We start from the raw sequence: 22,321 nt of genomic DNA, 5'->3' as shown, positions 1-22,321 counted from the left end.
CTTTAGAATCATTGAATGCTATTAAAAATTATGTTATGGCATTGGAAACTTCAATATTTTTCTCGTTCCAACTTGAAGATTGGTCCTTGGAGGGCTTGGCTCTTCCTGTCATGATAAAATTTGGATTGTCTTTAATGTTTTAGGATTTACATATTTTTGGGTTATCATATTTTTAAGAATAACCAAAAAATATAATTATGATAATTAAATGATATTTTATTATTTAAAAAAGAAATTATTTTGTTTAATGTAAAAAGCATTTGTCTTAGTCTCATGTGACATCATGTAATATATAGACCTTTTGTTACGCTTAAATCATATGACAGTTATTTTTATTTTCATATATTTAATATATGAAATAAAAATATATATTTTTATTAATAAAAATGTCCAACCTAAAGTGAGGTGGGATTGAGCTTTGATTGACTTCCAACCCGGCCAACTCATTCGAGTTGCAGCCTTAAAAGCATGTGGACGCATAATTTATTTGGTTTAAAGTTTAAACTTATTTTTAAACGTTTTTTTTCCTTTTAATTTTTCTTATCCATTTATTTTCCGGTCCATCTCTCTCAAAAATTCTAAGATCAGAACCAAAGATGTGCTACCCAGCCCAATTACTAAATCGTTCCAGGCCTGTTGGGCTACTTCTACATAGACCCAAAAACAAAGCCCAAGGTTTTAGAGGCCAAGATTAGGCGTGACCAACTGCCCCCCAAGAACCTTTTTTCATCAATGGGCCCAGCAGTGAAGTTCACAGTTCACACCATATTAAAAAATAAAATAAAATAAATAAATAAAAAGGGAAAAGAAGAGGAAAAAGAGAAGAAAGTCATAGGGGAAGAAATGAAGGGACAGCCTAACCCCACATCTTTTATTTCTTTCTTCAATCATATCATTATCTTCTTGGGTCAAATTTCTTATTTTCCCACTACCAAAGGTGGTCTTCTACGAAGCCTCTTAGGTTTCTTTCTTATGTGCATTTATTTTTAGGACTCAAATATTTTTTTATTTTTTTATTTAAGGATTCTTTTCTAATCATATAAAAATTTTGATTTCATTTTTGGAGAATATTTAAATAATAAATAATATAAATAAATATTTTTTTTCTACAATCTTCTTTTATTCTAATATTTCTACTCTTAGAAATTATTAATAAAAATTTATTTAATCTTGAAAATTATGATGTCTATGAAAAATGCAATGCATAAAACATTTTATTTCGTATTTAAATAAGAAATATTCTAGAAATATAAGCATTTTATTTTCTACAGGTCTTAAAATCAAATGAATATACATACAGAATATGTATATTCTTTTTTTTATTCCAAAAGCAGTAGGATGATTTCTCACTTCACCTTTATTTCTTGTCTTGTCTACCACCTTTTCCCCACTTCTCCATTATTTCTTATCTTAGCCCCCATCTTTTGAAAAAAGTATAGTCTTTACATTATAAGCACTTCACCAATAATGCAATTGAATGATTCCCTGGATGATGACTTTTTACTTGGAAGGTCTCCTCTTACATACAACATCTCCTTCAATATTGTAGTCATTGAGACTAAGTTCATCTCTTTGGCATCAAGTTTCTATCCCTCTGATTTTCATCTAAGAACAAGGTCAGTTTTACTTTGAATTCATCTAAGAAAGCTTTTATTTTCCGGTTTGAAGCATGTACCCATGTATTTTGAAGCCACACACTGCATTCCAAAGGGGATTATGTGATTTTCACCACTTGTTTAATATTGCAGCACACAGATAATTCATCTCCTTCAACCCTTTGCCCTAATCTTCTTTCCTTCCATCAGAACATCAGAACAAGGTCAGATTTATTTTTATTTATATTTCAATTTTATTTTTTTGCTTAATTTTCTCATTCCAAGTTGTTTAAATTATATTTTATGATTATAATTGGGTTTAACCTTTAGAATCAGTGAATGCTATTAAGAATTATGTTGGGATATTGGAAACTTTAGCATCATGAGTTTAGTACAATAACATAAATATACTAAAATAAATAAATTACACCTATAAAAATACATAGACTTTTAATATGGTTTGGTCAAATTATTTTTATTTTTACGGATGAGAAATAATTGTTCTAGAGACGAGAAATATCTTATATTTTTTATTCTTTATATCTATACAATGACAATCTTCATTCTATTGGTATTTTCCATTTAATACAAAATTTTTAACTCTATTAAGTATCCTCAACTCTTTCTCACATATCTACCTATTTGAAATAGACTATAAATATCATTTTTCATTTTTAAATTTTTTCTCTTCACCAATTAGAATGGTTATAAAAATATCCTTAATTAATAACTTTTATTTTATATAATTATTTATGCAATCAACTTATCAAAAAATAATTCAAAAGTTTTAACCATACATAAGAAAAATAGTTAAAATCAATTATTTGTATGAGGTTTTATTTTTTTTATTTTTGTTAATTTTTTTTCTCCCTCATAGAGGAAATAAGGTAATTAGATGGTATAAGAAAATGCTTAGGATTTTTGGCAGAAAATTTTGCTTTAATAACAAAAACTAAAATATCATCTATTGCAATCTCTTTCTCTTATTTTGTACTTAAATAAAAACAAAAATAGAAGTAATTTGGACTTTGGATTTTTTTTTTTTTTTGAATAAAGCTGGGAGGAAAAAAAAGGAGAGATATTTTGCATTGAAGAAAAATTTTCAAAAATTAAGTCTCAATATACAAAACATTATGAAAGAAAACTTCCATTAAATAATGTTCAATTTATTTGATTTCTATTATAAAATTTCATTAAATAGAAGTCATTTGAACTCTAACCCACTCAAACACTTGTAGAGATCCCTTGGGAATCTCTAACCCACTCAAAATACAAGATCAAGGATGAACAGAAAATAATTCTTCTTAAATTTGAAAGTCGATTAAAACTTTGAAGAAATCTCCCAATTAAATCTAGAGGAGTCACAATGGTTCTCACTTAAAACCCAGATAACTTTGACAAAGCTTCTATAAAGTACTCAGACTTTCAAAAATAAAAGATGAAAGAGAAGATGAATATGATACCCCATAAAAATTAATGCACTGTTGAATTTGAAATTGAAAATTTCACTCACAAAGATAAAATTTACAAGAACTTTGAAAGAATTGTAACTTACAATCTTTGAAACAAGCTTAAAAACTTTGAGAGCTTTGAACTTTTTCAATACAAGGCTTTCATGAGGGAAATCTCTCTTGTTTTTCTCTCACTAGAATTCTCTCTCAAATTTTTGTGATGCCTTCAACTGAGAAATGGAGTCATTTTATAGACTCTTTGAAGCAAATTTGAAGACCTTCGAAGTCCACGGATTTGAAACAATTTCTAATCCACCAAAAGTCCTTTGTCCTTTTGAGCAACTGTCTTTGCTTTTGAAAGACAGTTTTTCAGCCCACCGAAATGATCCATAGTTTTGAAAAGTGGTTTGAACTATGGATTTGAGCTATTTAGCAACATGTCATTGTAATGAACTTCTGTCATACAGCTGTCCTCATTGTCATCGGTTTGAAATGTGAGGTTGCCCATTCCCCGGGTTTTGAGATGGTTGAGTAGGTGACGGTCTTTTGAAAAGCTAGGACGAGAATATCCCCAAAAATCTCATGCACATTTGTCATGAGTAGAGTCTCGCAGAGAACCTTTGACAAGTAACCCAATTTGACACTTTTGAAGTGATTTGAAAATGGAATTTGAAGAAGTCTTGGATGCATCAACCCAATGGTGTGTATGGCAAGCCACGACACATGTCTTCATTAACATCCCCTAAGAAAGTAGAGGATGCAGTATCATCATCATCAGAGAGCTCATTTTCCTTGTAAAAACTCACGCGAAAAAAAAATCAGGTAGATTTTTATAGGGAAAATGAGCTCTCTCTACCTGATTTTCTTTTGTGTGAGATTTTACAAGGAAAATGAGCTCTCAAAAATATAAATCCTCAAAGACCACAAAAGCCTCTTATGCAATGCCCCAGGCCCAACAAGAAAAGCCCAAATCTCAAAGTCTAAACAGATTCCAAGTTCTTGAAAACCTACCTTCAAACCAGCCCAAACAAACCTTTGCTCAAAGGATTTCTTCAAGTCAAAATCAACAGTATGTGGATAAGGCCCACACAATGAAGGTACAGGTTCTCGAAATTTTTCAAATTTCAAACTCTAGGAAACCAAAACTTTCAAAAATATTTTTCAAAGGAAAATATTTTCTTCAAAACAATTTGGATAAAACTCGTAGATTTTATGAGTTTATTTTGGTGGACACTGAGTCTGTAGAAATTTCCCATATTCAAAATGAATCTTCTACAGAAATTTATTATTCAAAATGCAAAATTTTCAAAGTGCTTACTCACAAATCGTGGGGTCAATCTCCTGATACTCACAAAACATTTTTAAAAAACTTTAGGCCAAAGTCTTATGATTATCATGATTATATAAACGCTTGGTTCTATATTTTTTTCTATCGCCCTTTTGATCATTCATGGTTTTTTCATTGGGGTGATGAAATCAAAATTCAAAATGATTTTCCAAATTGGTTTCAGGAATGGTGACTATTTTTTTGTGTCGTTCAGGACATCCTTTGTCCTCAAATTCAGGAAGGATATTCTTATTTTATTGAACATGGAAGTCATTTGGTCCTAACTTCTTGTTTAAGAATTTTATTTTTCCTTTCAAAATTTCAAATTCCTTGGATCCTCTGTTGGGATTTTGTTCTCATTCAGATGATTCCCTTTCCTTTTCCTGTGCATTTGGATAAGCAATTCAAAGTCAAATGGTGGTCAAACTTTTCTCCTTCAAATACTCAACAGCTTCCTGCTATTCGCCATTGGATTTCAGGGAAAAATTCTACTTCAACTCCTTCTCCTTCAAAGGATCCATCTCCAATTCCCGTTGATGTTTTTCTTTTATCTTGAACTGTTTTTCCTTCTGATAAGGAGTTCATCAAACATCTCAAACTTTTAAAGAAAAAAGCTTATAAAACACTATCCTAGTTTTTTGGTTCTAGTTTTGATGATGATGATACTGCATCCTCTGCTTTCTTAGGGGATGTTAACGAAGACATGTGTTGTGGCCTGCCATACACACCCTTGGGTTGATGCATCCAAGACTTCTTCAAATTCCATTTTCAAATCACTTCAAAAGAGCCAAATTGGGTTACTTGTCAAAGGTTCTCTACGAGACTCCACTCATGACAAATGTGCACAAGATTTTTGGGGATATTCTCGTCTCATCTTTTCAAAAGACTGTCGCCTACTCAACCATCTCAAAACCCGGGGAATAGGTAACCTCACATTTCAAACTGATGACAATGAGGACAATTGTATGACAGGAGTTCATTACAATGACATGTTGCTGAACAACTCAAACCACTTTTCAAAACTATGGATCATTTCGGTGGGCTGAAAAACCGTCTTTCAAAAGCAAAGACAGCTGCTCAAAATGATAAAGGACTTTTCATGGATTAGAAATGATTTCATATCCGCGAACTTCGAATGTCTTCAAATCCGCTTCAAAAAGTCTATAAAAGGACTCCATTTCTCAGTTGAAGGCATCACAAAAATTTGAGAGAGAATTCTAGTGAGAGAAAAACAAGTGGGATTTCCCTCTGAAAGCCTTGTATTGAGAAAGGTCAAAGCTCTCAAAGTTTTTAAGCTTGCTTCAAAGATTGTAAGTTACAGCTCTTTCAAAGTTCTTGTAAATTTTATCTTTGTGAATGAAATTTTCAATTTCAAATTCAACCGTACATTAGTTTTTACGGTGCATCATATTCATCTTCTCTTTCATCTTCTATTTTTGAAAGTCTGAGTATTTTATGAAAGCTTTGTCAAAGTTATCTGAGTTTTAAGTGAGACCATTGTAACTCCTCTAGATTTAACTGGGAGATTTCTTCAAAATTCTAATCGATTTTCAAATTTAAGAAGAATTGTTTTCTTTATTTTCTGTTCATGATGCAAACTTTAACAAATAAAATTGCACAATTAGATCTTTCAAATAGAGTGTCAACTTCAAATACAAAGTCTGTCAATATGACAGAAAAAATCAATCCTAAAAATGTAGAACAAATTTAGGCTATGTTTGAGGAAAAGGATCCTCAAGTAAATAGGATTGCACATAAATTCAAACAACAAACTAGCACTAGAAATTATTATCCTAGGCCAACACCTCCTGATCTTCAATATGAAGAATGAAGTCAAATATTCCAATCAAAGTATGATGGGGATGACATCTATGAATGGAACATAGATAGCGTTAGTGATCATCAGGTCTTAAATATTCTTCAAGAAATGATCATGGCCTCCACAACCTACAAATCCAAAGGAAACTCTGACCAGGCAATGTCTACACACCTCATTGCAGGGTTTACAGGCCAACTCAAAGGATGGTGGGATAATGCTCTCACTGAAGAGGAGAAAAGATGCATTCAAAATAACCTAGATGAAGTAGGAAACCAGAATTCAGTTCACACCTTAATCTATGCTATAACCAAACACTTCCTTAGAGACCCAGCCTCTTTCCAATCCCAAAGTTCAGAAATTCTTCAAAATCTTCATTGTAAGAAATTGAGTGATTACAGGTGGTATAAGGAAGTATACTTTGCCAAAGTACACTCAAGAACATGTTGTAACCAACCCTATTGGAAATAGCGTTTTCTTAATGGGTTACCTAAAGTTTTTAGTCAAAGAGTACAAGTAAGAATCAAAGAGATGTACAATGGTATTATCCCTTATGATTCTTTAACCTATGGCCAACTAGCAAACTTTGTTAGCCAAGAAGCATTAAACCTTTGTTCATTGATTAAGGTAAATGCTACCATCAAAAAGGACTTTAAATCTGATAAGAAAGAGTTAGGATCGTTCTATGCCCAATATGGGTATGACATTCCTCTTTGTCCCTTAGTTAGACAAGAAAAGTTCTATAAGTCCAAAAGGAAAAGAGCAAATAGAAAATATTCAAAACTCAAAGAAGAACCGTTTTATAGGAAACCCAAACATAAGAAGCATTAAAAAATATCAAAACTTTCCCTCTAAAAAGAAGGAAGAAAAAGACATTAAATGTTTCAAATGTGACAAAAAGAGGCATATAGTTCCTAATTGCAAAATCAAAGAAATAATTTCTGAACTAGACATAGGAAAGCATCTCAAAAAGTAAATGATAAATCTTATCAAAACCGAGTCTGATTCATCTAGTTATTCCCCGATGGAAACATCTAGTGACAACTAGTTTCTTCTGATTAAAAAAAGTTCTTCAAATGAGTCAACCAATTCTTCTTCCCAGTCATCTTGTGACTGGGTAGAAAATTGTCTTTGTCAAATCAAATAGGTTAATATGATATCTAGTGAGTCAAACTTTCTCATACAAATCATAGAAAATATTCTTGATAAATAACTTCAAAGAGAATACTTTAAAAAATATTTAGAAACTCAAAAACAAAATAATAATAATAGGAATCCAGAAAACAATAACCAATACAGCTTAAAAACTGTATTAGAGAAGTTCACTGGTAAACCTAGGTCTATAGGAATACAGGACCTTCAAAATGAGATTAGTGAAATAAAACTTCAAATCAATTCAATGATAATTCAAAATGAAGACTTAGAAACAAGACTAAAAGTCTTAGAAAATGGAAAAAATCAAATTGTTGAAGAAACTGAAAATATTGAGAATACACAATTAGAAGAAGGGGAATCTTCTCAAATGTTTGTAAACATTATAACGAAAATGATAACTCAAAAATGGCATATCAAAATAAAACTTTTTATCAAACCTAATTTTTCAAAAGAGTTTATCGCATCAGTTGATTCTGGTTCTGATATTAACTATATCCAAAAAGGATTAATTCCTTTTAAGTATTTTGAACAAACTCTTCAAACAACTATAGGGGCAAACAAACAACTCTTACAAATAAATTATAAAATTTCAAATGCTCATGTTTGTAACAAAAATATTTGTTATAAAATTTCTCTTTTATGGGTAAAAGACATGAACAAAGAAATAATTTTAGGAACCCCCTTCCTTAGTCTTCTTTATCCCTTTAGAGTTAATGCAAAAGGAATCAAAACTATTTTTGAAGGACAAGAAATTCGCTTTGACTTTCTTAGTTCTCCAGATATAAAAGAATTGAATAGTCTAGATAATCAAGTAAATCTAATTCAAAAGAAAAAGCAACAAATCAAATTTCTTGGAAAAGAAATACATTACAAAAAATAGAAGAAAATTTTTTACAAAAAGAAATTCAAACAAGAATTGAAAAGATAAAAAGCTAAATTGAAACACATTTATGTTCTTCTATACCCAATACTTTTTGGAATAGAAAGAAACATAAAGACTCCTTGCCTTGTGTTGAAGGATTTGATGAAAGTCAAATTCCTACTAAAGCAAGACCCATTCAAATAAATGCTCAATTGCTTGAGTGTTGTAAAGAAGAAATAAAAGATTTAATGAATAAAAATCTAATTAGAAAGATCCATTTTATAGGAAACCCAAACATAAGAAGCATAAAAAATATCAAAACTTTTCCTTTAAAAAGAAGGAAGAAAAAGACATTAAATGTTTCAAACGTGGCAAAAAGAGGCATATAGCTCCTAATTGCAAAATCAAAGAAATAATTGTTGAACTAGACTTAGGAAAACATCTCAAAAGGCAAATGATAAACCTTATCAAAACTGAGTCTGATTCATCTAGTTATTCCCCGATGGAAACATCTAATGACAACCAGTTTCTTCTGATTGAAGAAAGTTCTTCAAATGAGTCAACCAATTCTTCTTCCCAATCATCTTGTGACTGTATAGAAAATTGCCTTTGTCAAATCAAATAGGTTAATATGATATCTAGTAAGTCAAACTTTCTCATAGAAATCATAGAAAATATTCTTGATAAAGAACTTCAGAGAGAATACTTTAAAAAATATTTAGAAATTCAAAAACAAAATAATAATAATAGAAATCCAGAAAACAATAACCAATACAGCCTAAAACCTGTATTAGATAAGTTCACCAGTAAATTAGAACTTTGAAGAGATCTCTCAGTTAAATATGGATTCCTATTATAAGCATTTTATTTTCTATAGGTCTTAAAATCAAATGAATATACATACAAAATATTTATATTCTTTTTTTATTCCAAAACCAGTAGGATGATTTCTCACTTTACCTTTATTTCTTGTCTTGTCACCTACCTTTTCTCCACTTCTCTATTATTTCTTATCTTATCCCCCACATTTTCAAAAAAGTTAATACTTCTTTATTTTGTAATGATATTTTTACTAATAAAGCAAGTCCCATCTTTTGAAAAAGTTTAATATTTACATTATAAGCATTTCATCAATAATGCAATTGAATGATTCCCTCGATGATGACTTTTTACTTGGAAGGTCTCCTCTTACACACAACATATCTTTCAATATTGTAGTCATTGAGAATTAGTTCATCTCTTTGGCATTAGGTTTCTATCCCTCTGATATTCATCTAAGAACAAGGTCAATTTTACTTCGAATTCATCTAAGAAAGCTTTCATTTTCGGTTTGAAGCATGTACCCATGTACTTTGAAGCTACACACTTCATTCCAAAGGAGATTATGTGATTTTCCCCTTTATTTACATGTGCATAACTTCTTGTTTAATATTGCAGCACACGGATAATTCATCTCCTTCAACCATTTGCCCTAATCTTGTTTCCTTCCATCAGAACAAGGTCAGATTTATTTTTATTTATATTTCAATTTTATTTTTTGCTTAATTTTCTTATTCTAAGTTGTTTAAATTATATTTTATGATTATAATTAGGTTTAACCTTTAGAATCATTGAATGCTATTAAGAATTATGTTGGGATATTGGAAACTTCAACATTATGAGTTTAGTACAATAACATAAATATACTAAAATAAATAAATTACACCTATAAAAATACACAGACTTTTAATAAGGTTTGGTCAAATTATTTTTATTTTTACGGATGAGAAATAATTGTTCTAGAGACGAGAAATATCTTATATTTTTTATTCTTTATATCTATACAAGGACAATCTTCATTCTATTGGTATTTCACATTTAATACAAAGTTTTAACTCTATTAAGTATCCTCGACTCTTTCTCACATATCTACCTATTTGGAATAGACTATAAATATCATTTTTCATTTTTCATTTTCAAAATTTTTCCCTTCACCAATTAGAACAATTATAAAAATATTCTTAATTAATAACTTTTATTTTATATAATTATTTATGCAATCAACTTATCAAAAAATAATTCAAAATTTTTAACCATACATAAAAAAATAGTTAAAATCAATTATTTGTATGAGGTTTTATTTTTTTATTTTTTTAATTTTTGAAAAAATGCTTAGGATTTTTGGTATAAAATTTTGCTTTAATAACAAAAACTAACTTTTGCAATCTCTTTCTCTTATTTGTACTTAAGTAAAAGCAAAAATAGAAGTAATTTGGAATTTTGATTTTTTTTTTTGTTTGAATAAAGTTGGGAGGAAAAAAAAAAGGAGAGATATTTTGCATTGAAGAAAATTTTTCAAAAATTAAGTCTCAATATACAAAACATTATGAAAGAAAAATTCCATTAAATAATGTTCAATTTATTTGATTTTATTATAAAAAATTTAATTAAATAGAAGTCATTTGAACTTCAAATAGAAATGATATATTCCAAAAACCATGTATTAAAAATAAATATATGGAACTCCACAAAAACCAAAACCAGAAAAAAAAAATAGAAAAATATAAAGAAAGAAAGAAAATGGAAATAAAAAATATAATGAAAGAAAAAAAATAAAAAAAATTTCCTTATTTTGTTATATATAGAAAAATTATGTTTCTTATTATTTTTTTCTTATATTTTTCCATGATACCTAAACTTTACAAAAAAAAAAATAATAATAATAAAATAAAATAAAATCGTTTTAAAACATTTTTCTGTTTTTTTTAAATAATTTGTAAGAATGAAAAATGAAACATAGTCTAAAAATATTAAAATGAAGACTTAGATTAAAAAATTGGATCAAGGGCACATAGGACTGGGCAGTAGTGCGCATAGTGGTGGGCCTGGTGGCATAGTTGCTGGATTATGCAAGAATCACACACAACCATGGGGAAGGTGATTATTATTTGTTTTCATTTTATAAATTAATCTGACCCCCATATATTTTTTTTTCAATTATAGATAATAATTTTATTTAATTTCTAATCTATAATTGTATAATACTCTCACTAAACACGGACAGCAAAGGAGGTTTAAGATTAAGAAAATGTTTGGTAAAACTTCTTAAATATTGATGATTTAAATCAAATTGACTTTAAGTTAAATTTTTCTTAAGTTATTAACTTAAAACTTATTACTTATTTTTTATGTTAAATATTAGAGTTGTTTGGTAGAGTTAACTTGAATTTTATTCTAAATAATCAAATTATCATATTTACCTTTATTAATTTTAATTAATATTTATATTTTCACAAATCTTACATAATAAGTTTATTTCTTTAACATTCATATTTAAAGTATTTTAGAAACAAGATATAACTACAAAAATATATACTATAAAAGATGAGTTGTGAATATAGTCATAGTCGTAAAATATATTTTCACTAAACATAGGTAAATGAGGTAAAAAAAGTTTTGAGATTAAGAATAGTTAATATATAAAATTATTTTTTACTTTAAATTGTGGTATTAATTTATTTTACCAAACATACTTAATTTATTTAATAACCTAAATTAAGTTATTAAGTAATATTAAAACATTAAGTTGATTTATCAAATACCCATTAAAAATAAGTAAACTATTTTAACTTAATATTTGAAATTATTTTTCACTTCATGTTCTGGTATTAAATTATTTTATCAAATATGACTTAATCTATTAATGATTTAAACTAAATTATTAAGTAATTAAGTTGTTTTACCAAACGACTTCTAAGTCTTAACTTTAGCATTAGGTTTAGATTCAGGCCTGACTCTTGATTTAATAAGAGTATTAATGATTTGAAGACTTATTTGGTATTAGCCTAGTCTCGAGTCATCACTTGAATGTTTGAATCTATCTTATTAAGACTTGGATTCGTTTGAAAGATGTGATTGAGGCTTAGAGAGCTTAATTTTAAATGAAAAAAACTTTGTGGTATTTGAATTTCTAAGTTTTTTCGAGATTGTTGATTAAAAATTTTAATGACTTAATCTATAATAAAAGTTTTTTTACAAATTAGAACCTTGAAGGTTAAAACTTGAAACTTGAAGTTTCGAAAATCTTAACATTTTGAACAAACTTTGAAAATCTTAAAAATTCTTTGAACAATTCCAACATCTTTAAAAACTTAAAGAAGGTTTATATTTTAAAAACAAACCATACACTTTTTCACTTTTCCTCACCTTCTTAACTTTGAATTGTGTCCTTGGAGGGCTTGCCTCTTTCCTGGGAGTTGCCATGATAATATTTGGATTGCCTTTAATTTCTCAAAATTTTTATATTTTTAAAAATAGCTAAAAAAATAATATCCAGATAATTAAATGATATTTTATTATCTAAAAAAAAATCATTTTGTTTAATCTAAAAAGAACTTGTCTTATTCTCACGTGACATTATGTAATATATAGGCTTTTAGTTGTGCTAATTTTTTTTAATACAAGATATTCTTCAAGAATTTTATATCCATTTAAGTGTCTTTAGAATGCAATATTTGTAGTTATGGCATATCTGTATATGCTCATAATCATTTGATTGAATTTTTGAAGTATGAATTAGGCTAAGAGTCTTGTAATTGCACAATTGAACTTCACACCTCATTTCCAAACTTTTATAGAACTGCTCTCACCCTCTGGTATAGCCTACAAAAGTTGCTTATTCTATACCATATAGCATTCTTTTTCAAAAGAATTATATATCAAATAAGAATTTAAGGCAATTTAATCAATTGAAAGAAAGAAAAAGCTTAAAGACTATTATATCTGAGTGGTAGTTTTATATGGCTCAAAAGTTGTTACTTTTATTGTTGAGGTTTTTTTTAATGATATATGTTGTTAATTTAAATATTTATGGTACATTAATTTAATATAATCAGGTTGTATTTTGCAATGGAGTATGTGGAGCTATTGAAAGATATGTGGTCATCCATTTCTAATTACTTCAACTACCACAAAATTCTTAATGAGAATCTCACAACTCTAAGAGAGAAAAGGAGAAGACTCGAGTGTCGAGAAGAAGATATCAATACTGTGTTAGAAAATGCACAGAACAACCGTCGAAAGAAGGCAAAGAGAGAAGTTGAAAATTGGTTGATGGAAGTGCAAGTTGTAAAAGACGATGCACAACAGATAGAACAAGAAGCTGGAGAGAGAAGATATTTTTCAAGATTCAGTTTCCTAAGCCAATTTGAAGCGAATATGAAAAAGGTAGATGAGATGTTTGAGTCGGGGAATTTTCCTAATGGGATTTTAATTGATGTACATCAAGATGAAGGAAATGCATTGTTAACAGCACAGCTAATAGGTGAAACTACATACAAAAGAAATTTGGAGAACATTTGGACATGCTTAGAGAAAGGTGAAATCCAAAGCATTGGAGTTTGGGGAATGGGAGGGATTGGCAAAACAACTGTCGTTACTCATATTCACGATTTGCTCTTGGAAAATAGGGACACTTTCGGTCATGTCTATTGGGTGACTGTATCAAAAGACTCCAGCATTCGTAGGTTGCAGGATGCTATTGCTGGAAAAATAAATTTAGATTTCTCAAAAGAGGAAGATGAAAAGATAAGAGCTGCTTTATTATCAGAAGCATTGCAGAAGAAAAAGAAATTTGTTCTTCTATTAGATGACGTATGGGAAGTTTATGTCCCACGGGCGGTTGGAATTCCAATTGGAGTTGATGGAGGAAAACTAATCATAACCAGCAGATCAAGGGATGTGTGCCTAAGAATGGGATGCAAAGAAATTATCAAAATGGAACCACTTTCTGAGGTAGAAGCATGGGAGCTTTTCAACAAAACACTTGAGCGGTACAATGCACTGAGTCAAAACGAAGAAGAAATAGCCAAGGATATTATCAAGGAATGTGGCGGTTTGCCTCTTGCCATTGTCACTACAGCTAGAAGTATGAGTGTTGAGTATAGCATTGCTGGATGGAGGAATGCATTGAATGAGTTGAGGGAACATGTTGAAGGGCACACAATCGACATGGAAAATGATGTATTTAAAATATTGGAATTCAGCTACAATCGCTTGAATAATGAAAAACTTCAAGAATGTTTATTGTACTGTGCATTGTTTCCTGAAGATTATAAGATTAGAAGAGTGTCTTTGATCGGATACTGGATTGCTGAGGTGTTGGTAGAAGAAATGGGAAGTTGGCAAGCAGAGCGTGATAGAGGGCATGCTATATTGGACAAACTTGAAAATGTGTGTTTGTTGGAAAGATGTGACAATGGAAAATATGTAAAGATGCATGATGTGATTAGGGACATGGCTATCAACATATCGAAAAAGAATTCTCGATTCATGGTGCAAATCGGAAGAAATCTGGAAGATCTCCCAAGCGATATAGAGTGGTCAAATAATAATGTAGAAAGAGCTTCATTAATGGGAAGTGGCGTCCTTTCAACTTTGATGTTTGTACCAAACTGGCCTAAGCTTTCCACCCTGTTTCTTCAAAATAACATGCTTTCTTATTCATCTCGGCATACTCTAGATAGAGGTCTTCCAAATTCCTCCTTTGTGCACATGCTGGGCCTTAGAGTTCTAAACCTGTCAGACACAAACATTGCATTCCTACCAAATTCTATTTATGACAAAGTGAAACTTCGAGCTCTAATTCTTTGTAATTGTCCAAAATTAAAGCGGGTAGGTTCATTGGCAAAGCTTAAAGAATTGAGAGAGTTGAATATCAGTGATAGTCAAATGGAAACAATACCTGATGGTATAGAGAAATTGGTCCACCTTAAACATTTCAATTGGTCCTCAGATTCTTTCTATTCCAATCCTCTTTCCAATCCTCTTTCCAATCTTTTTTCCTATCTTGTTCAACTGCAGTGTCTAAGACTTGATGATTCAAGACTTCCGGATGTAGGAGTGGAGGAGCTGAGTGGGTTGAGAAAGTTGGAGATCCTTGAAGTCAAGTTTTCCAGTCTACACAATTTCAATAGCTACATGATGACAGAACACTACGGAAGACTTACTCACTATCATGTTGGATTAAATGGATTCGGATATTTTCTATCAGGAGAAACTGGAATTTGTAAAGCAGTAACAGTGGAGCAATTTAATCTGGAAGGAGGAAAAGACAATGATGACTACCATCTTGTGCTCCCTACCAATGTCCAGTTTTTCCAGATAAAACAATGCCATCTTCCCACTGGCTTATTGGACGTTTCTCAATCCCTCAAGATGGCGACGGATTTAAAAGCATGTTTGATATCAAGATGCAAGGGGATAGAATACTTGTGGTGGGTAGAGGACTGCATTGCCTCATTAAACACATTGTGGCTTGATAAATTGCCAAGCTTAAGGGTTCTCTTCAAATTGAGACCAATCGATATTGTACGTTGTTCCAGTCTCAAGAGCTTGTACGTGAGTTACTGTCACAATCTCAAGCACTTGTTCACGCCTGAGTTAGTGAAGTACCACCTCAAAAACCTTCAAAGCATTCATGTCGGCAATTGCAGACAAATGGAGGATCTAATAGTAGCAGCAGAGGTAGAAGAAGAAGAAGAAGAAGAAGAAGAAGAAGAAGTCATTAATCAAAGGCATAATCTCATCCTCTGTTTCCCCAACTTACAGAGTTTGATGTTGGAAGATCTACCAAAATTGAAGAGCATATGGAAGGGAACAATGACTTGTGATTCTCTACAACAACTTACAGTATTCAATTGCCCAAAGCTTAGAAGGCTTCCTCTTTCTGTGCAAATAAACGATGGTAGTGGAGAAAGACGAGCTTCAACACCGCCCCTCAAACAAATCAGAGGACAAAAAGAGTGGTGGGATGGGTTGGAATGGAACACACCTCATGCCAAATCTATATTTGAACCCCTTACTACGTTTGAAAGCGACACGGATTATTATTCGGTTAGTATCATTTTATATAATGGATTAATTTCTCCGATAACACCTAAGATTAATTTGGTGAAAATACATTTAATCGCTATTGTTTTTAAATATTGTCAATTTGTACTTCTTTAAATTTATTCCATTTACAAAATTAAATTTTTAAAGAGATTTAGGTAAAAATATTTTATATAAATATATTTAATAATTCTCAAAAAAATAAATTTTATATATGAAATACATTCATAGAGGTACTAATTAATGGAATTTGAAATCAATGGTAGCTTCATGAAGATATTTGTTCAATCAAGTTAACATGATCTAAAACTTCTTTGTTGTTTCTGGTTCAATGCAGATAATATCTGATTTCATGATTGATGTACAAGATATTTTTGAAGATGTGTAAGTGGCTCTACCTTGAAAATTATTATAAATATTGACATTGTTTTAAGATGCTTATATTGATGTGATTATTTATTTTCATTTTATTAGTTTTTATTTTATATGACATAAGGATTAAACCACACTATGGAAAAAATCTCTTACAATGACATTGATCCAAACATTTAATACATGTATGATTATATCAATATAATTTTCTATATATTAAATTGCTTGAACTAGTATATTGATACATTTTATTATCTTTATTTTATTATTTTGTTGAGAATGCATATAGAGTTCCTATATATTTGTTTTAACACAATTTTTATTTTTTGGATAGGTGTTTTTTGAATAGGAATTTTGATGCTGAGACGATGTGAAATCAATTCGGAAGATTCTTGATTGGGCAACATGACATCAAAATGCATTTGTATATGCATATTGATCCTTTTAATTTGCAAGACACTAAAAGTTTCAAACTTTTTTTTTTAATCTCATGTCTAATTATAATGTTGTATTTATTTGAAGATATTATTTAAGATGACTCATTGTTATGTTATGCTTGTAATGTCAGTATTTTTATGGTATCATATGATATATGAGTGTATGATTGTCTTAATATTCAAGCCACGACCTAAATGAATCATTTTATTAGAATTAGAAAGATCAAACTACATTTATGCGATTCTAGAGAAACCTTACATAAATGACATATTTTAACATTCTTTTTTAGCATTTTAATAATTTGGTAGCTATATATTTCACTATATATCAACTTTTATCCTAGTCCGTATGAGCTGTGATTGCAACTTTTAAGAAAATCACTTTTAATTAAACTAAAAGAAAAATCAATTGTGGCATGGTATTTAAAAAAAAAAAAAATTAAGCATGTACCAAAAATGTTATAGGAAGATCTAATTTTTATGATGAGTAATATGATATAAATGAGGCTAATGGAAAATTGATAATAAAAAGGAAATTACAATAGACATCAAACTTCATTTGTAATAAAATGTTAGTAAATCTGACTTTTATGGAACAATAAAAATTAAAATATAAATCAATAACATCTTTTTTCATAATTATAATTGTTGCATCCTTTGTTATTTCTAATGTTTCTAATTTTACAAATGCTATTAGATTAAAGTCATTTCTTTGCATATTCTATGATTTTTGAATTTAAATATAAAATATTATAAATGTGTAACTATACATAAAACAATAAAATAGCATATAATTTTGGCCCAATCGTAAAAATGAAAAAAAAAAATATCAAATTATGCATACATTTTTTCATTGAATGTAACTAAACAATGTTGAATATAACAATGTTTCGTTTAGATACTTTATTTATTTTTTTATTTTAAAATAAATAATAATAATAAATTTTATATAAAAAGTAAAATATCTTATATAAAAAATATAAATTTACCTTATATATCCTTAAAAAATTTTAAATTTCATATAGCAAAATCTCTTGATACTTTAATTTTTTTTAATAAATTTTTAAAACCATTACTTTTTCTATATGAGCCATTGAGATTTCTTGTATTTTATTTTAAAGTTACTATTATTTTTTAATATCAAAAACGGAAAATAGGAAGCATATCCACTTTGATACTTATTCTAAAACATTTCTGTTCACCATATGACATTACATTATCTTTATTTTATATATTTATCGCAGAAATAAATAAATAATACTTTTATTGATAAAAATGTCCAACCTAGGTCTTAAAGTAAGGTAGGATTGAGCTTTGATTGACTTCTAACATGTCCACATCTCGGTTGCAGCCTTAAAAGCATGTGAACATAAAATTTATGATTTTAGGCTAAGCCTGCATTGAGCTGAAAACGGCCAAGATTGGGCTTGGGCTCTCAAAATTTCTAAGATTTGAATTAAAGAGATCCTAACTTGCCCAATTACCAAGGTCTGTTGGGCTAAGCTTACATAGAACTAAAATTAAAGCCCAAGATTCGAGATGCCAGGATTGGGCTTGGGCTCAAAATTTCTAAGATCAGATCTAAACAGATGACACCTAACCCAATTTCCCAATTATTCCAGGCCTATTGGGCTAAGCCCACAATGACCCAAAAACAAAGCCCAAGGTTCTAGATTTCAAGAATGGGCTTGTGTCATGAGGGCCATTCGTGACCTGTTGCCCCACAAGAGCCTTTCTTTTTCATCATGGGCTTGGCCCATCGCATTTGTGTCACGGTCAAGGGCACGTGAGGGGGAGGCAGCAGAGAACTTCACACATCATGTGGTGTGAGGCCCTCTACATTCACACGTGTGTCGAAGCTTGACACCTTCGTTGCTGCTCCCCTGTCATTGGCCCCAAGGTTTTCACCGTAGACCCCCACCAAACGATTACAAAGTGTCGCTCTCTCTATCTGCCACGTGTTATGAATACGTCACCCTCACTCATCGACTCATGCGCGCTCTCAGATACCTTTTTAATGAGTTGCTTTTTCATGTGTTGGTTTTCGCTTAAATGTTTAAACTACCCTCCCATCTTTTTTAATTATACATATTTTAAAAAATGATTATAAAAGGACAAACATTATCTAAAAATTTGTTTATTTTTGTATTATTACTTTTATTTTACGTGTAAATATTTTTATTTATTTATTATAGGCTGGTAAAGTAAATTATTATTTTATTTTAATATTAAATAAATAAATAATAATAATATATTATAATAAATTATAAAATTATCCCTACATTTTCACATTAGTCCCTAAAAATATAAGGATAATTTTTATAATTTATCTGATGTGTTAAAATATAATTTTAAAAATAATTTATGAAGATTTTATCATTTTAAAAGCTTTAAAAATATGCTTTCATGTTGACACACCTAAAGGGCAAATTGGATAAATAATTTAAAAATTCATCTTTATGCCATTAAGCAAATTGGTGGATTTTTAAGCTTTGAAGGTTACTATTTTATTTTCCTTACCTCCTTTTCATGGCTATTCTTAAATGGTAAATTTTCATAATCTTCTTGAATTTTTTCTTCTCCGCTGGGGTGTTTGGAATATAAAAAAATAATACCATGCTATTGTGATGGTCAAAGGGTGGATTTTTCTTGGCAATAATGTTAAATAAACTTTGCTGGAAACCATATATAGAGGAGTCAAAATGTACTATTTTCCATACTTTTGATTAATTCAGGGTGGCTCTGTGCTTGGACTTTAATTTTTACCCTCACCAATTAGAACGGTTATAAAATAATTCCTAATTAATAACTTTTATTTTATATATATATATTATTTATGCAATCAACTTATCAAAAAATAATTCAAAAGTTTAAACCATACATAACAAAAATAGTTAAAATCAATCCTTTGTGTGAGGTTTTATTTTTTCATTTTTTATTTTTGAAGAAAAGGCTTAGGATTTTTGTTAGAAAATTTTGCTTTAATAACAAAAACCAAAGTGTCATCAATCTCAATCTCTTTCTCTTATTTCTACTTAAATATATGCTCATAATCATTTGATTGATTATTTGAAATATGAATTAGGCTAATAGTCTCATAATTGCATAATTGAACTTCGCACCTCATTTCCAAACTTTTACACAATTGCTCTCACCCTCCATTAGAACCTACAAAAGTTACTTATTCTATGCTTTATGGCATTCTTTTTAAAAGAATTATTTATCAAATAAGAATTTAAGGCAATTTAATTATTTATCAAAAAATATAATTATGATAATTAAATGATATTTTATTATTTAACAAAGAAATTGTTTTGTTTAATGTAAAAAAGCATTTGTCTTAGTCTCATGTGACATCATGTAATATATAAACCTTTTGTTACGCTTAAATCATATGAAAGTTATTTTTATTTTTATATATTTAATATATGAAATAAAAATATATATTTTTATTAATAAAAATGTCCAACCTAAAGTGAGGTGGGATTGAGCTTTGATTGACTTCCAACCCGGCCAACTCATTCGAGTTGCAGCCTTAAAAGCATGTGGACGCATAATTTATTTGGTTTAAAGTTTAAACTTATTTTTAAACATTTTTTTTTCCTTTTAATTTTTCTTATCCATTTATTTTCCGGTCCCTCTCTCTCAAAAATTCTAAGATCCGAACCAAAGATGTGCTACCCAGCCCAATTACTAAATCGTTCCAGGCCTGTTGGGCTACTACTACATAGACCCAAAAACAAAGCCCAAGGTTTTAGAGGCCAAGATTAGGCATGACCAACTGCCCCCCAAGAACCTTTTTTCATCAATGGGCCCAGCAGTGAAGTTCACAGTTCACACCATATTAAAAAATAAAATAAAATAAATAAATAAAAAGGGAAAAGAAGAGGAAAAAGAGAAGAAAGTCATAGAGGAAGAAATGAAGGGACAGCCTAACCCCACATCTTTTTTTCTTTCCTCAATCATATCATTATCTTCTTGGGTCAAATTTCTTATTTTCCCACTACCAAAGGTGGTCTTCTATGAAGCCTCTTAGGTTTCTTTCTTATGTGCATTTATTTTTAGGACTCAAATATTTTTTTATTTTTTATTTAAGGATTCTTTTCTAATCATATAAAACGTTTGATTTCATTTTTGGAGAATATTTAAATAATAAATAATATAAATAAATAAATTTTTTCTACAATCTTCTTTTTTTCTAATATTTCTACTCTTAGAATATTCTTTTTTTATTCCAAAAGCAGTAGGATGATTTGATTTCTCACTTCACCTTTATTTCTTGTCTTGTCTCCCACCTTTTCCCCACTTCTCCGTTATTTCTTATCTTAGCCCCCACCTTTTGAAAAAGTATAGTCTTTACATTATAAGCACTTCACCAATAATGCAATTGAATGATTCCCTGGATGATGACTTTTTACTTGGAAGGTCTCCTCTTGCATACAACATATCCTTCAATATTGTAGTCATTGAGACTTAGTTCATCTCTTTGGCATCAAGTTTCTATCCCTCTGATTTTCATCTAAGAACAAGGTCAGTTTTACTTTGAATTCATCTAACAAAGCTTTCATTTTCCGGTTTGAAGCATGTGCCCATGTATTTTGAAGCTACACACTTCATTCCAAAGGGGATTATGTGATTTTCACCACTTGTTGTTTAATATTGCAGCACACAGATAATTCATCTCCTTCAACCCTTTGCCCTAATCTTCTTTCCTTCCATCAGAACATTAGAACAAGGTCAGATTTTATTTTTATTTATATTTCAATTTTATTTTTTTGCTTAATTTTCTCATTCCAAGTTGTTTAAATTATATTTTATGATTATAATTGGGTTTAACCTTTAGAATCATTGAATGCTATTAAGAATTATGTTGGGATATTGGAAACTTTAGCATCATGAGTTTAGTACAATAACATAAATATATTAAAATAAATAAATTACACCTATAAAAATACACAGACTTTTAATATGGTTTGGTCAAATTATTTTTATTTTTACGGATGAGAAATAATTGTTCTAGAGACGAGAAATATCTTATATTTTTTATTCTTTATATCTATACAAGGACAATCTTCATTCTATTGGTATTTCCCATTTAATACAAAAATTTTAACTCTATTAAGTACCCTCAACTCTTTCGCACATATCTACCTATTTGGAATAGACTATAAATATCATTTTTCATTTTTAAATTTTTTCCCTTCACCAATTAGAACGGTTATAAAAATATCCTTAATTAATAACTTTTATTTTATATAATTATTTATGCAATCAACTTATCAAAAAATAATTCAAAAGTTTAAACCATACATGACAAAAATAGTTAAAGTCATCCTTTGTGTGAGGTCTTATATTTTTATTTTTTATTTTTGAAGAAAATGCCTAGGATTTTTGGTAGAAAAATTTGCTATAATAACAAAAACCAAAATATCATCAA

The 22,321-nt window shown here is 29.4% G+C and overlaps 1 protein-coding gene across 1 annotated transcript in view; it reads left to right on the top strand.

Moving 5' to 3' along the window:
* Nucleotides 1–17,038, top strand: part of LOC117909208 (putative disease resistance protein At5g05400) — a 34,251-nt gene extending 17,213 nt beyond the window's left edge. The window contains exons 2-7 of the mRNA XM_034823149.1: nt 1,435–1,616; nt 1,749–1,809; nt 9,642–9,706; nt 13,081–16,078; nt 16,413–16,459; nt 16,782–17,038. Of these exons, the coding sequence (XP_034679040.1) occupies nt 1,468–1,616; nt 1,749–1,809; nt 9,642–9,706; nt 13,081–16,078; nt 16,413–16,459; nt 16,782–16,821 (3,360 nt within the window). The 5' untranslated portion in view covers nt 1,435–1,467 and the 3' untranslated portion in view covers nt 16,822–17,038. The remainder of the gene's footprint in view (nt 1–1,434; nt 1,617–1,748; nt 1,810–9,641; nt 9,707–13,080; nt 16,079–16,412; nt 16,460–16,781) is intronic.
* The last annotated feature ends 5,283 nt before the right edge of the window (nt 17,039–22,321 follow it).

This window comes from Vitis riparia, chromosome 19 (assembly GCF_004353265.1).
Source record: "Vitis riparia cultivar Riparia Gloire de Montpellier isolate 1030 chromosome 19, EGFV_Vit.rip_1.0, whole genome shotgun sequence".
Taxonomy (NCBI): domain Eukaryota; kingdom Viridiplantae; phylum Streptophyta; class Magnoliopsida; order Vitales; family Vitaceae; genus Vitis; species Vitis riparia.
The sequence above is the reverse complement of the archived record's forward strand: the minus strand, read 5'-3'. Positions and strand labels throughout refer to the sequence as shown.